The sequence below is a fragment of the Falco punctatus genome (genome assembly GCF_963210335.1).
Source record: "Falco punctatus genome assembly, chromosome: 12".
Lineage (NCBI taxonomy): Eukaryota > Metazoa > Chordata > Aves > Falconiformes > Falconidae > Falco > Falco punctatus.
This window is the reverse complement of record NC_137592.1, coordinates 2951643-2968068: the sequence shown is the minus strand read 5'-3', so window position 1 is coordinate 2968068 and position 16426 is coordinate 2951643. Positions and strand designations below refer to the sequence as shown.

The window sequence follows — 16426 nt, the reverse complement described above, 5'->3', positions numbered from 1 at the left end:
TCACCTAAAATACATCCCTATCTACAACAGTCAGAAACCAGTTCCAAAACCAGTAAAACTAGAAAATTCAGGTTTCATATAGCTTCAGGTCTTGCATTGTTTGCATCTCTATCCTGGAATATCTTCAGTCATTCTCACATCTCTCTCATCCTCCTCTTTGGTTTTGGCATGTAGGTAAAAGACAGACAGGCTTCTAGAAACTACATACTAGCTGATGGCTCCCAAATGGAATGGGTAACAACCAAGTTCTCCTGGCTCCCTCTCCACAGGAGAGCTAGGCAGCTCTCTGTAATTTAGCCAGCTGCTGATTTTTACACAACTATTAGGAATTCAATATCCTTGAATCTTCTGCCACTGCCATAGTTAACTGAAATTGTCCAAAGTGTTCAAAAGATGGAGTGTTTTATGTGAGGAAAGGTGAGGGAGTCAGTGGATGATCAGCTTGATGTGATACAAAGAAACCAGGGTAGTCATGTTGAAATTTTTTTTTGCTGTACTATCTTTGTCTCACCCATATAAAAGGAAGAACTCCCTAAATGCTCATAAGAAAGAAGCAGCAGTTACAGTCTTGGTGGCGTCAGGCACTGTGACCCCAAAACACCACCATAACTCAAGTGAAGACTCCAGCTGCTGTAATCTGATAAAAGCAGTTACAAAGGACAAGTCATTAAGCAGTGAGCAATGTGCTAGAAGATGGTGGGCTTGTACCTTTCAAATGGGAGCCATTTAAAATCAGTACTGTTGCTTCCAGTGCAAACTTTGCCTGTATATTTAAGTTTCATAGTCCCAGTAGCAATGCCATCAACCTTGTCTACAGTAATGGTGAAAATATTGCTGTTACCAATCTGTTTACTCCTTGGGCATATTTGGCAGCCAAGGGAATAACCCTGAATGTTGGTTCCCAGGCTGTTTCTTTCCTATGTGGTTAAATATCAATGCTGAAAAAGACCAAATATTGATTTCTAATTTAAATTATATGCACTTTTCCTTTTAAAAAATGAACCAATTTTAATTCCAAATTATTATAACTTTCATGAATTCCTAAGTTTTCAAAAAGCTATTAAAATAATGTAGATAGAATACCATGATTTCAGATAGTTCATTCTTGCTGTTAGAGTTGTAAATTCTAGTCATCGAGCTTGTAGCAGCACTAGCTCAGTGTCTGGAATCAGAATGGTGGAGCTGCCAGATCAGCTCTTGCCACCTGCATCTTCCCCTGAATACGCAGGGAACATACTTTCCTCAATTGGTTTGTTCAGCTAATTTGGCTCAATCACTTGTATGTTCCAAGTTAAGAAATCAGAGGTTGAGCACCTCTGATTTAGAGAGGGGTTAGATATCCTGAGCCTGGAACATACCATCCAAATTCTGTTCCTCCTCTAAAACTACACCTGTAACTTGTAAAACTGTTCTGCCCTTGCTCCAGTTTGTGATGTAATGAGTAGATCCTTCTTCCTTTACTCCCTGGGAATTAAATGTCACAAATATGTCAGTCCAAATGACCCAAAAGGTACCTGGGCATCAATGGCCATTATTCCCTCCATTGAACCCTCAGGCACACAGGGAACAATCATTGCTCGTTCATTACTTTTAATTACAGTGTGGGGGATGTTCACATAATACAGAACATAACTATAATAAAAACATAAAAAAAAAAAAGCTAAGTATTAAGGCTGAAAAGTTCGAATTTAGACATGTCCATGGGTATAGATTTAGGCATGCTGAGATCTAAACTTGATACAGATTTTAAGCATTGATGTTTAAATGAAAAGTAGGAGGGGAAAACATGAATTAGAAAAAGCAGTTATAATACTACCTTGATCTGTTTGCAAGAAATATTAATAAAGAATGGATTTTTTGTGTCTAGGTCCAAGGAAGCTGGTGGTCCTTATGTTTCTGGAGAGTGTACAGCATTATAGCCAAACTGGTAAGTGAAGAGTTTAATTGTTTTTCTTGAAAGTGTGAGGAGTTGCAAAGTAGCAATATTAACCCTAAAGTGGGGAATTGCCTGTATTCTGGGTAATGCGAAAATTTTTCACCATTCATTCTAATTCCTTAGAAAATTAATGAATACTCACAGAGAGTCTCAGAAGACTTCACATTCTTGTACGTTTAAATTTTCTACAGTAATCTGATTAATTTAGAAAGTAGTATTAGCAATTGTTCTGCCACATTCCCATGGTTATGTTTTCCTAATATACTGTTATTAACCTGTGAATGGACACATTTGATACAATTTATTATTAATATATCACGTCATTTCATAATGAAAGTTCAATCTTTAGTCTTCATTTTCACTTAAGGACTTTTCTGATTGACTGCCTGGTCTCTCAAAGTACCCAACCCTCAGCCCCCTGGCTGGGCAGAAAGGAAAAGACTTCAAGGATAATACTTATTTTAAATCCACGCTATCTTCTTGTTGGGAACCTGTTAGTCCTGCAAGTTAAGCAGCCTTCGCTGGGGTCAGTATTTAGATAGGAGGTTATCTAGGAACATGGAAGTGCTACAGGAAATGTTTGAGACTTCTTATGTTGCACCGAAGTCTCATCTGTCTTCAGTGTAAACAAGGTCTTCTTTGGGTGTGGAAGGATGCCACTGCTTAGGGTTCTGTACGTCAGTAAGACATAAAATTGGTGTCTTAACTATGTATTGTCTTTTAAGACCCAATGGTTCTTTCTCAAGGAAAAGAGTCGACAGATCAAAATTCAATTAACAGTGGATTCCTGTGCAGTTTTAGTGAGATGACTTTCTCATGTCAGTTTCATTTGCTGGAGAGCATTGTCATTGCTTTGATTCACTTCAAATGCTGGTATATTTTAATGGTGAGCAAATATATTCTTGTTCACTGCTGTAACATGATTTTAATATTATGCATCAGCTTTAGTTCCTTTGAATGAAAGCTTAAACAGACCAAGTTGTGGCCTAGGAAGAAATCACCCAGGTATAGGAAATTAAAGCTACAGCTAATGGCAACTTCTCACTCATGGCAGTTGGTGTAATTTAGAGCTGTTCTTAAACCACTCTCCTTTATGCAGATGGCCTGGCTTAGCACCTGGCTGGCCGGCTGAAGGAAGTTTTAAAGAATGTTTAGTGACAGATCTGGATCAGGATACTGCATATTGACATGGTTATGAGACATTTACTGTAGAAACAGACTGTTTTGATTTATCAAGATGATCTTGGGAGGCATAAAAAAAAAAGTGGAAAAATTGGCTTCATCTCAGTCAGCCTATGGGATGTTAGAAACAATACCAGAATAGGAAGTGCCTGGAACAAGAACATAAAAGGTTTAAAAAGCTATTTTCAAGAAAATGTTAATTATTGCAGAGGATGAGGCTGAAAGGCAGGCCCCACAGAAGATTCTGATAAAGCTGAACCTGACTCAGTTACCATCAAGAGATAGTAATCCCTCTGTACTGTTGCTTTAACACTTTTTCCTTCCATTTGCTGCATTTGTATTAATAAACGGAGCAGTGATTTTGTCACAATGTCCCAGCACTGATCTTGAAAAGAAGTACAGCAGTTGTTCAAAGACAAACTTGCTAGGTAAATATACTTGATGCCCAAGGCACTGGACGACAGGCAAAATCTGAAAGCAAAAGAATCGGAGTTTTATCCTTCCAGAGATAAAGACATGATGCCTGAAACCTGAAGGATTGTACCTCAGGCTTAAAAGGAGGGACAGAAATCCAGCCACCCTTGCAGTTTTAACTCCATCTTTTTAAATTGCTATCTGAGACCAATTTTTTTTTTCTTCTGTTTGATCCCGCTGTGAAGTGGTAATACTGCATTTGTCCCATCACAATTATTTTCCTAGCCTACGATATGCTGTGATATCATATTACTTCTGTGTGAGATCAAGCAGAAGTTCAGAGTGGACAGAAAAAAATCCAACCAGTACGTAGCCAATGTCAGCACTGCTGTGGAAATGCAGAAACACCAACTGGTTTCTCTTTCACGTGCTGAATGCTTTTTTTCCTAAGTTTGCTATGTAAAAACACCTCACGAAAACCAAGTTGTACATTAACTTGCTGAATATCTGCAAAGTACTCCTACTTGTTGACAATCCTTCATAAAAGAATTGTAAAATAATTTTCTAAAGAGCTAAAAGAAAGGGTGTTTCGCAGTATAGTTTCAGTGCTGGAGAGCTGTATTTTCCTCTGGCTTGTTAATTTGACTTGCTGAGGCTATCTGGAACTCCCTTCCTGTTTCCCTCCAAGACCTTTAGTCACTTCCTTTCTCTAAATAAAAACCCCTTTCATTTGTCTTTAACTGATGATAGATTCGCTTTCAAGCATTCTGATAAAATCAGCTAAATTATATATAGATTTTTTCCTACTTGTAAATGAACAAAAATCACTGCAGTTTGATATGTTAAAATTAGTTTCAGCGCTATGTTTGTACTCAGATTTTCACAAATTTTCAAAAGTACCTTGTTGCCTGAGGGTATACTTTAATGGAATGTTAAAATTCCATTTTCTTGTTTAACCAAGAGATGCAAAAACCAGATTGGCTAGTGAAATTATAATGACTTTATTCAGTCAAAGTACTTTTATTTGCTACACAGAAACGGCAGATTTATAAGACAAACACACACACACGCTTTACTTTCCAGCTATGTAATAAATAAGTACACAGAAAAGCTGAATTTTCCTTTTAGTAAACTATTTCAGGCCCAGTCATCTACTGTGAACAGGGTAAAATGCCACTGAAGATTACAGACCTCTCTCTATTCATTGATAAGGTCATTAAGTCTCGCCTGGCTTTTTTCTCAGTTAAAAGCCATCACTAGATTGTTACTTGTTTCTTGATACATTTTAGTATATTAAGCTTCTTCAAAGAGTAAAAATGTTCTGAGAATTTGTATTACCCAGAAGTGAGTGCTCTCCCCCACGTACATTCTCCAAATTGACTAGCTGGTAGGAAGAGAAAGGAAGCAGTGTTCAGATTTTCTTTGCATGTACTTACCCTGTGGCAGCTGGTGTAAGACACCAGGTAGGCATAGCAATCGGTAAGTGGAAAGAGTGCAGGTATCACTTTGTATCGTAAATCAGGAACCAAATTACTGGCTTGGGGAAGTAGAAGTGCTGGTACTGGAGTTACAGCAGGGATCTAGGGCTGTGATCTGTGATCCTCCATGTCAGGACCCACTGTTTCTACCAGATCGGAATATCATTCAGGGATAATTGACAGCTAGGTGACATTCAGGGTGGATACCTAAGCTGACTGAGCTGAATGTTGGGTTACACTCTGTCCTAAGTGGTACAATATAAATTTCAGTGAGCATGATGGGAGCCACTGAGCCTCTTCTGTCTTTATTCATACATAGTCCACTGGCGGTAACAGAGATGTAACAATAAATCTGGGAAAAGAATTTAGCCAGAACTTTTGAATTTTACAAAACATGGAATTTAATCCTGCTGCCACTGTAACACCCCTTATATCACTGTCAGAAGGGCTGACCTGAAAATATACACGATAATTTGTCAATAGGAGATACAAAATGGTAGTGGAGAAGAGTGAAGTCTGAAGACCTCGCAGGTTGTTAAGTCCTTATTCACCTGCTGTGAAATTTTTATCTCCATTGGGGCAACAGTGTTGCCTTCGCTGTATTTATAAAAATAATTTTCACATTCCTTCTAGTAATTTATGGTAGAGATAGGGAATGTTAATGTCATTCCTGCAAAAAATCTCATCTGGAACTTCCTGTGCCTGAACTGAGACTGGATCTGGTGCAGGGCAAGGCTGCTCAGAGGAGCAGGAGAAAGGGTGACAGCGGAGCTCTTCTAGTTTTAGCTTAAGAAAGCAAGGGCTGGACAAAGTGTATTCTTTAAAGCCTGTTAAATATTAAGTGTCAGTGAAAAGAACAATTTAAATTAAAGGGAATAGGACACATGTTGGCCTTGAGCAAATTAAGACTGGGGAAGGGGGTATTTTAGAATAGCCTTCCCAATACAAATAGCAGCAACAAACCACCCCACGCTCAAATATTTGGGTTCAGTTTATGCAAAGAATATGATATATTTTTCTGAGACAAGAGAGGACTCAGTGCTGGGACCCCTAGAGCCCCTCCATTCATGTGTTGCCATCCAGTGTTTCAGGAAGCCACCAGACACTGGAGATCTAACCCCAGTTTCCTGCTGGAGACTCTTCCCTCTGCAGCATGAAACGCAGCTGCCCCTCGCCGCAGGTGTGCTGCACAGGGCCTGCTCGGGAGCTTCTGGTGCCAGGGCATCGGGCGTTCTGCTCAGCGGGGCGGCTCACCTGGGCACAGAGCAGCGGAAGCAATGCGAGCGTTGTTCAAGTTCTTGTGTCTCACTGAACTTGCAATTTGCTTTGAACATTTCCATGAACTCTTTATACTGGCATATGTGGGAGAGTAAATCATCTGTGGGTTAAGAATCTGTAACAATGTTGGAATAGTATTAAATACAGAATTATAAGTCCTTTTGGTCTGACTGTGGTAGCCGTGTGGGTAGAAATCACATCCAAATATACACGGTTTAAGTTAAATCATTACCCTGAGGGCTGTGGCCAGCGTTCCGTCTCTGAGCAGAAAGCAAGAGACCACACCGGAGCCTAACGCAGACAGACGCCAGTTTTCACTTTGTGAACAAGCTGCCATATTTTTTTTTTTCGCCCGCACAAGTTGCGTAATTAAATTTTTAAAGAGCTGGTTGGATCTGTTCGGATGGCTGACTTACGCCAGGGATTAAACAAGTTTGCCTCTTCTGAAAATGTCTCGCTCTGTTTTGTTTTAAGACACGGCAGGTTTTTTTGCATCATGTGTTGGTTAAAGCACCCATGCCCCTGGGAGGATGGCGCCGGCGGCTGCGCTGCCCGCCCCGGGGGTGATGCCCCCGCCCGCGCGGAGCCCGAGGAGCCGGCGCGGGAGCGGTAGGGAGCCTCGCCCAGCCCCGCAGTGCGGAGGAGCCTCGGGACCATTCGGTCGCACCCAGGGTGAGAGGAACCGCGTCGCGGCGGGTCGGTGCCCGGGGGCGCGGGGAACCCTGCGGCCCTCTCCCCCTGCCCCGGACGCGAAGGGGTTCCGCCCGCTGTACGAACAGCAACCACGGAACACCGGTCCCGGCAGGGGAAAGCGATGAATCACCACACGCGCTCACAAGATGTCCGTCACGCCGCCGCCGAGCCCGGCCCGCGGACGGATGGAGGGACACCCCCGGCCCCGCCCCGTCCCGCAGGGGGCGCCGCGGCCCCGCCCCCGCCGCGGGGCGCCCGTCCGGTGCGCAGGTGGGAGTGGGCCCGGCCCCGGCCCCGCGGGCCGCTCCCGCCCCAGCCGCGCTCTGCGCGCTGAACTTTACCCGACTTCTCCCTCCGCGCCCGGCCAGCCCTCGCGCCCCACCCCAACACTGCATATGCATGAGGCAGCCGCACCCAGCGCCGCGCCTCATTGGCGCGCCCGCGCCCCTCTCCCGTTCCTACTGGCTGAAGGCGCCGTCGCTCAGCGGCGCGGCGGGCGGGGCGTTGTAGGCGGCCGCGCCTCACCCCCGCCCACGGCGGTGACTCACCAGGGCGTGGAGTCTGGGTCCCGCAGCGGCGGCGGCAGCGCAGCTCACGCCCTCCCCCCGCAAGCCGGCACAGGCACAGCCCCAGCGCCGCACACTCATTGTTCCGCCAGCTCCAGACACCATGGACGAGCTGGACCAGTCACCCCTGGTCTCCTCCTCCTCCTCCTCCTCCGGGCCAGTGCGGCCGCAGCAGCCCCAGTTTAACTACCAGTTCGTGCTCGACGACGAAAAGGAGGAGGAGGAAGAGGAGGAGGAAGAAGAGGACGAGGACGAAGACTTTGACGAGCAGCTGGAGGTGATGGAGAGGAAGCCCGCCACAGCTCCCGCCGCAGCCCTGCAGGAGCGGCCGCCGCAGCTGCTGGACCTCGGCGGCCCCGCCGAGCCGCCCCGCCCCGCCGCTCCGGAGCCACCGCAGCCCGACTGGAGCCCCCTGGGAGCCGTCTCCTCCTCCTCCTCCGCCGCCACCACGCCGTCCCCCGCGCAGGAGCAGCCCTCGGCCCCCCCCCGGCCCGCTCAGCCCCAGCCGCCTAAGTCCGAGCCCGCCGCCGCGCCCCGGAGAAGAGGGTCCTCCTCCGGCTCGGCTGGTGAGTACCTCCGCCCCAGGGCCGGGGAGGGCGGCGGTCCTCGCAAGCCGGGCGCCTCCGCCCGAATCGCTCCCGTTCTCACTCCCCGCTGCACCGCCGGGAGGTTCCCTTTGTCTGCCGGCCCGCGGCCGCCTCCTGCAGCATCGCTCCCTCCCCTTAGCCGCGCCCCGCGGCCCCGCTCCCCGCCGCCCCGTCGCAGCTCATGCGGGAAAAAGGGCTCCCCCTCCCCCCTTTTTTTTTTTTTTTTTAATTTCATCTCTTTCCCTCCCCTCTTCTCTGTGTTATGCTAATGGCGGGAGGGGGGGAGCGCCGCCTCGCACATGGGCCTCCCGGGGGCGAGGCCGCCGCCGCCTGGCAACGGCTGCGTCGCGGGGCAGCGCCTGAGGTAGCGGCCGCTGCTTCCCCTGGCGCGAAACCTGCCCGCGGCGGCGGCAGCAGCTTCCCCGACCCCCTGGCGCGTCGTCCCGGGCAGGCGGCGCCGGTGGCGCGGCCCCGGGCGTGGGGGCGACGGGCGGCCCTGCGGCGGCTGGGGGAGCGTGAGGGGGGGAGGGAGACAGCTGCTTTTAGTGTTACTCATTTTGAGCAAGTCACCTCGCTGGGAGGGGCAAGGAGAGGAATCGGGGAGCAGCGCGCCCTCCTGCCTGAGCCCGCCTCACGGAGGCCGGGAGCCGGGCGGAAGGTGAGGGGATGGGCGTCTCTGCGGGCCTGGCGCGGGCGGCCGGCCTGGGGCCGGCGGGCCGGTGTGGGGAGCGCTGCTCTCCGGCTACAGACAATGAATCGTAAGGCCCAAAAGGGAGCGTAAACTAGTGAAGTGCGTATGGAAGCACAAAAGGCGTAGAGGCTGCCGTAGGTGTGGCAGGAAAATAACCAGCCTCCGGCCCTGCAGATGCCTGCTGGGTGGCTGCAGGTAGCCACAGCTGCCAGCCGGGGCTGCTCGGAGGGGGTCGCCCCTGCGGGCCGGGGTCCTCCGGCGTGCAGAGCTGCCGTAGTGGAGGGCGTGTCACACCACCCCACCCCCAACAATTGCTGGTGCTGCTGCCAGACCCCTTCTTGCAAGGTCTGATAGCTGACCCGGCATGACTAATGTGTTGCATGGGGATTGTGATTGTGCCTTGGCTCTGCTTTTGCTTAGTCCAGAATACAAGAGCTAACTCGAGACTATTAAAACAGCGAAAATGAGCAAATCGAAGCGCCTTATCATCGTGATGGTGCATTCTTGTCTTCATTGTGCTGTTGTCATATTGCTACATTGTATAGGTTTTAAAAGATGCAGGATTTCAGTACTAATTTGATGTCATGGTATGAGCGGGCATGATTCTCAAGACTTACTCTAGAAAAGCATCTGGAACAATAACAAAAAAGGCCTGTTGTTAAACCTGAATTCAATTTTGTTGGGGGGCAGTTTCACGATGCATTTTATTTGCATATGCGATAGGACTTTGTGGTCAGTTGTGCTCTTGTCTTTCATGAAGCCTACTTTTTTTTTGTTCTTCTGGTGGCTCTCTCTATAGCAGTACGCTGAGGAGAATCCCCGCCCCAGTCTGGAGGACAGATGATGACAAAAGCTCGCAAAGGACTTAAGAGGAGGGATCCTATTTGATGGGTTAACAGATTTTTTCTTTTGAGGCACGTTCTTTGAATGGAGCTCTGGAAGGTGTGACTGGAACAAAACAGAATGGAAGGAATAGGATCAACCAAATCTCGCTGTTGCTTTGAAAAGTAGGGATAAAATTGTGATTTCTAGAGCTGATTTTTTTTTTTTCTACTCTCTGACCCCTGAAGTGTAAGGCAAAAACCACAGTAATTCTTATTAGAGACCTATCTGTGTGAGAACTGGATAATGTAGCTGAGATGGTGTTGAAGAGTGACTTCAATTCATCAGTGATGATTAATTTAGAGCTCTGACTGGAGTCTCTGGGAGGCCTGGTTTCCCAAGACAATGTGTTGTAACACATAATGCCCATCTAACGATGGGTTGGAATATTGGAGGCTATGTCTTAAGTACTTGAAACTACTAGAACAAATTATTTTGACAAAAGCATTGTCTAGTTACGCCACCAACGCCTTGGTCCTCTCATGACAGGAGTACTTGGTTTCAAGTTGTCAAGTATCTATTTAAACATCAAATATTTTTTAGTTTTAACACCAGCTGCTAGATGCAGAACTCTCTCAATCAAAATATTTAAGTTGGGTTCAAACTAATTCACTTTTAGTTTTGCTGTGGAATTGGCAAAATCAATTTGATGCCCACAATTTGTGGCAGAGTGGCTGCGGTACGGATAGTCACGTGGCTGGGATGGTTCCCTCTCTTCTGGAGTGTTACGGTTTCATTCACTTTCTGCTCTGTTTGTTGAGTTTAAAATACAACACAAGAGTTGGAGTTCATATTCTAGAAAACCTGAAAATATTCCATTCTCTTCATACTTAAAATCTAAGGCTTTGATTTAGTGAGAATTTGAAGCAAATAACTTTGAAATTCTATCTCCAAGAGAAGAAGAAAGCAGTATTGCCTATAGCCAGTATGCAAAGAATAGTAGGGATTATTTTATTTGCAACAGTAGGCCATGGTGCTGGTTTTTGTCAGTGTAACGATAGAGGAAACGTCTGGACGACTTGATGGCCCATTAAAATACATTATTTAATATACCTGAACATGTTTTAAGCAGTTTATCTTTGTAATTTCTGTTGGTTATGTACTTAGGAGTATTCAGTATTATTGTTGTAAGAGACTGTCGCATAACTGTATCTAACCCAAGTCTCTGGCTGTGTATCAGCAGCCTATCCTCTTAAGAGCTAATACAAATATTTGCTGGAGAAGAAAACAAGGACTAAAGTAAAACTTATGCTCCCCTGCATGCTTTCTGTTTTTTTCCTACGTACAGTTATGTGGGTAGCAAAACCTGCAGTTCTTCTTGAGAGATTACTACTAAGATGTTACGATTACCTAAATTTGTATGCAGTGCAAAGAAGAGTAAATTTGAGGTAGTGTTACGTGGTAAAAGTAATGCGCTTTTTTTTTTTTTTTCTTTGCTAGCTGTCCAAAGTAAGATTAACCAGTAAATGATGAGAAGATAACGCCTGCCATCTTTAAAGCCCTAAATCCTAGCAGTACTAGATCCCGCTTTTAAAGGAAGGTCACGTATCACTTTCCTGGAAGAAACTACTGTGTTTTGAAGTTAAAACTACATTTACAAGTAACCCATCTACTAAATACACCAGACTGCCCACAGACCAGCATCCAAAGTGAATAAATACATTTCCTTGTGTGTCAGTTGCCTGCAACTCGGCCACGGTTCAATACATAACGCAAATGTTTATTAATTAATCTTGTTTTTCCATTTAGTTTTATAGGGCCTGGTTTTAATTCATCAACATTGAGGAGGGAGGTTTCATGAACAGATTGTTTATGTGCCAGACTGTCAAGCAGAGGTCAGCAGGGATGCCCCAAGCTGTACCAGGAGCATGCAAGCTGCTCCGTATTAAGAGTTCACCCTCAGTAGGTGGTGATTATACAGACTGATCTATGCACACTTCTGCTTACTCTTAGAGACTGTACCTTTTATCCTGCAGTGGGAAGATGCGGATCCTATAGTGTGCATTTTATACAAATTCTGAAGCAGCATATATGCTTCTCAGGTTTTTTTATTCTTTTAAGGATGGAATGCAGCACAACTTGCAAAAAATATAGCTGTCCTTGAATACTGCCACTGGTGACTTTGATTTATTAAAATATATTCCCACTGATCTTCAGTGATATTCAGTGTTTCCTTGAGGTGCAAGACCTTTTCTCTGCCCAAGTGTAGTCAGTAAAGCTGTAACGGACATGGTTATGACCTAGGTATATCAAAGGTAGACTGTGATTTTTTTTTTTTATTTCTATTACATAGTTTCCATTATAGTGACATAAAAGGAGGAGAGTAACCAGCAATTTGACTGGTATAGTGAAGCTAGTAACTTCATTTTCATATTTCATGTTCTCATCTAGGTGAGTTGGCTCACCTAGAGATGGCTGTTTGTTTGGTTTTTATTTGTTTGGTTTTTATTTGTTTGGTTTTTATTTGTTTGGTTTTTATTTGTTTGGTTTTTATTTGTTTGGTGTCATGTGCGTGTGCAATGTCTAGCACAGTGGGGCCTGCTTTTGTATTTCAGCTGGTGTAAGAGTTTCTAAAGCCAAACATCTATCTATTCTGTTAGCCAGAAGTATGTGCAAGGGTAGTCCAGCCAAGTTTGATAGTATATTTGCTTTGGTGTATATCTTTGACTTGCTTTCCAGGAAAAACCACACAGCTTCCACCTACCATATAATGATGTAGCCCTCAGGGAAGTTTTGAATTGCATTGGGAGTTTTCCTCTTGGCGATGAAATCCTACAAACCACAAGTTAGGAGACAGTGAAGAACTACTATTTGTTTGCCCTTTTTTCCCTTCCTTCCTATCTGTACTTAAGGAGGTTTGTGGCATGTCTACACAATTTTGTCCATTCTGTTGCATCACCACCTGGTGAGCACTGAATCTCTTATCTTACAGATAGCTGCTAACAAGTTGAGGACAAAGTTTAAGTCTCCTGGTCAGTGGTTCTCTCCTGCTGACAAGTACAATGTTGCTAGGAAAGCGTCAAGTTCTTTTGCAACAGCTGATCTGCAGATGGGTTAGAAATGTGTGGCGGTTGGAATAGAAAGGCCTAAGGTCAAGAGACTCAAACTTGGCAGCTCATGAGGAGAGAAATAAGCTGTGGTTGTTGGCATTCAGCATGGTGAAAAGACAATCTTAAACGTAGATCAGTGACTGGAAAAACGTGGTTTCTAAGTGGCTTGCAGATGCATCTTGTGTTATTTCAGTAATTTGTGATGCATTTTTCTAGTGTAACTTTCTGGTTGGTGTATCGTGAGGATGTTTGCTTTGCTTTTCCTTCTTCTTCTTCCAGTGCTCAGGATGGGGAAGATGAGGATTTTGGAGAGCACTCGGTGTGGGAGCCTGGCTACTTAGCAGAAGGCATATAGGCATCATTCTTCTAACCCTGGAGATTGATTTTTCCATCCTGTTAGAATTCTGTGGGGGCTTTGCTGATTGCCACCTGATTTTGAGGGAGGTTACTGGCTTTGACTGCCTGTTTAAAAGTCCATTTTGCCACACCCAACTGCTTGGTGACTCTTACTAGATCAGTCTGGATTTGTGAGCTAGGAAGGTGTTAGAATAACAAAGGACAGTTAACCCACAAATTGAGGCATGTCTTGGTGTCCTTGAGTTATGTTTCTTTGTTTTCTGTTAATACTTTGAATGAATTGAGCTGGCATGTTACTATAGTAACTATGAAACTCGCATGCAAAAAATCAGAAATGTATGGTTGTCCTTTGGGTTCTAGATACTGTACAAGCAAGGAAATAGTTCTTGATCTTTTGCTGGCTAGAAAATGTAAAGCAGCGTATAGTTTACAGATGAGTTGTCCTGAGATACTCAGAAATGCTTATGCATGAAGTAGGAGGAAAATGGTGTAACTATCAAGCTGCATTAGAAATGAAAGAAAAAAAGCTATTTGTACCTGGTAAAAAATAAAGTGTGAGACCCATTCTGAGTAGAATAGTTGAGTGTGTTTTCATGTGGCTTTTTTTTGTTTGTTTCTTCTTTTGTGATCTAAAATAGAAATTACTCCTGCTATGCTTTGAAAACACTGCATAGCATTTTCCAGTTTTTAAGACAGTTTTTAGGGAAGCACAGTACAACTAGCACTGACGTCACTGGACTACAGCAATATGACATAAGTTTGGTGGATAGCTTTTTTTAAATTGGTATTTCCATCAATGAGAACTATTACAATAAAAATAATGGGGTTACTAATATTCCCAAAATCTGAGAAAATCAAATTATCTCAGTAGAATGTTTTTATCTTTCAAATGGAAATAATCAATCTGCTGCTAACTGTAGCTGTCAAAACAAAGATTTTAAGTTACAGATGTTTTTAAATTATTGCTGTTACCTTTACCTGTGGTTTTTAATGGGTTTGTCTCCTTTATTACTTCCTGAGGTATGAAGAATACTTCTGTGCCCCCTCCTCTGACATGTAGAAGTGTTAGGAATACCAGTGTGACCCTCCCTGGTTTTGCTGGAAGGCTTGCTTTGTGTCTTCAGCATGTACTGTGAACTTCTGCTTGCAGCTTTTTAATGAACGCCAGTAATCATGTCATCAACTTCATCGGCTCTGAAGAATATGTTAATTAAGATGTCTTTAAATAAGACAAGACTGAGATAAATATAAACTTTTCTGTTGTCAATTAAAAGTGTTTGAGTTTATTGGATGCTTTTGGTCTAATGTCAGAATTTTAGTACTTAAGCAGTTGTTACTGGTTTGTGTCTTTTTTTTTTTTAACTCTGCTGTTCCCTCTTTTCTCACAGAAGGTGAAATTCCTTAATGCCTATCCTTCTCTGTCCTTTGTGTTTCATAAGGAAATGAATGCCAAGTAAAACAGATGAAAGAGCATGTGTGAGGCCTTCAAAAGCAGGTTGTAGCTGCAGAACTGAAAGGCACAAGCAAGATCTGGAGGAAGTAGCAAAATGTATGTGGTAGTGGTGGAAGAAAAGTTGCTGCTTTTCTTCATCTTCAGCTTGAGAAATGCTGTTCCTGGGGCAAGGGCATGAATTTTCAGTGTTTTAAGCCCACATTTTCTTTAAAAGATCACATAATCAGATAAGAAAATAAGTTTTCTGGTGTATGTGGATTGTGTCTAAGTGACAAAAACCTGAAGTGGATAGCTAAAACCTGTATTGGTCAAAATCTTACTGCAGCCCAGGAAGTGCAGTGCTGCTTGATACCGGGTCATCTTTATTGATGAGGAGGACATCAGGACAGTGTGTGCAATCTTCCCACTCCCTTATTCATTTCATGTAAAGATAGTCTTACACAAATGCTAGTGGTATAATGAATCCTCTAATGAATGTCCATGTTCCCTCTTTTGACCTGAAGATATCTTATGCATCGATTTGTTTTTATTTTGCAGACTGTAAGCTCTTATATCAGAGGCTTGTCACACAAGGTAATGTCTTGGGAATAGATGCTAAAAGAAATCTTGCAGCATCTGTTCTCCATTCTTTAAAGATTAATTGAGCTAATAAATATATTCTTCTGCAATGATAAAGTTGCTAATCTAAATACTGCTTAATTTGTTTAATTATGGGGAAAGCAGGGAAAAATTCCATCTGTACAAATCGGTGAAAGGGAATCTTATGATTGGTTTAATCTGTAAAATTAAATTGGATAATGTCTGCATAATGATAGGATTTGCATGGCTCTTTAGACCTCATGCCTTTGATTAAGTTCTGGGGTAATTATTGTATTTTTCTGCTTTATGGCACTGCCAGAACTCAGATTTCTGTTTATTTCAAAATGTGGTTAAAGAGTCTGGGTCTTAAGGAAGAGTTAATTTAGTTTTTAGAGGAATTACATGGTATTTTTTTGGTTACAAATATTGCCAAAGACAGAATACATATCTTTGAAGCCATGTCTAGCTGGACAGGTGTTTGCAGTTGGCTAGATTGTTTCCTTCTGCTTCTTTCTCTTTAATTAAATATATTAAAATAATCTAAATTGGTGACTGTAAACGCTGGATCTGTGAATGTTCGCATCTGAGATTGTTCTAAATTCATTCCAAGCTTTGCTAGTAAATGTATTTGTGATTTAAATATAGTTGTGATTGTGAAATGGATATTTCCAGCCATCAGGTGGGCTGTGAACAGTTGTAGTTGATTATTGTGTCCACCTGACTTTAATAAAGTGAGTTATTTACCCACCACCTGATGCTGACTCTAAAAGAAGGCAGAATTTATGTGATGAGGTCAGTTGATAAATTAGGGGGAGAAGGCACAGTTAATCTATGTGGCGTTTCTTGTCCTGCGTGTCACTTAATTGTCTGTGAGCTTAGTTTATGCTCAGAAGCCAAATGGTTTATCTTCATTCTTCAGAGGATTTAATTTTACTCATGATGAGCCACTGGATTGCTGGTCTGTCATAGGTATGTGCATCCTATTCCTGAGAATTCCCTGTTCTCTTGCCATACTTACAAGAGTAACGAAAAGTTTCTTTGGAGCTGACCTGTGTGACTTGTTTACTTTTAATAACAAAACATGGCATGCAAAATTCTGCCCCTGCTCTGAGGAGATACAGCGACACCCATATGGATGAGGGACTTTTAATAGGAAGTGGCATTATAGAACCATCTTCTGAAATGCTGCTTGGATCCTGTCCATAGCGTTATTGATCAAAATGTTTGTTTGGAAGAGTGAGGTGAGGCTGGCAGTTACGTGTCAGAAGTATTTAGTGGCC

The 16426-nt window shown here is 43.7% G+C and overlaps 2 protein-coding genes across 9 annotated transcripts in view; both read left to right on the top strand.

The window, feature by feature from the left end:
• CLHC1 (clathrin heavy chain linker domain containing 1) overlaps positions 1-6733 on the top strand; it is a 55329-nt gene extending 48596 nt beyond the window's left edge. The window contains exon 6 of the mRNA XM_080408687.1: positions 1868-6733. The gene's annotated coding sequence lies outside the window, so the exon portion shown is untranslated. The remainder of the gene's footprint in view (positions 1-1867) is intronic.
• Positions 6734-7514: 781 nt separating this feature from the next.
• RTN4 (reticulon 4) overlaps positions 7515-16426 on the top strand; it is a 47182-nt gene continuing 38270 nt past the window's right edge. For 2 of the 8 annotated variants that reach the window (XM_080408060.1, XM_080408057.1), the window contains exons 1-2: positions 7515-8113; positions 15105-15140. In XM_080408060.1, coding sequence (XP_080264186.1) covers positions 7651-8113; positions 15105-15140 — 499 coding nt within the window. In that variant the 5' untranslated portion in view covers positions 7515-7650. Of the gene's footprint in view, positions 8114-8782; positions 8793-15104; positions 15141-16426 lie in introns of those variants that run through there. The other 6 variants (XM_080408061.1, XM_080408059.1, XM_080408062.1 and 3 more) reach the window with 5 other exon arrangements.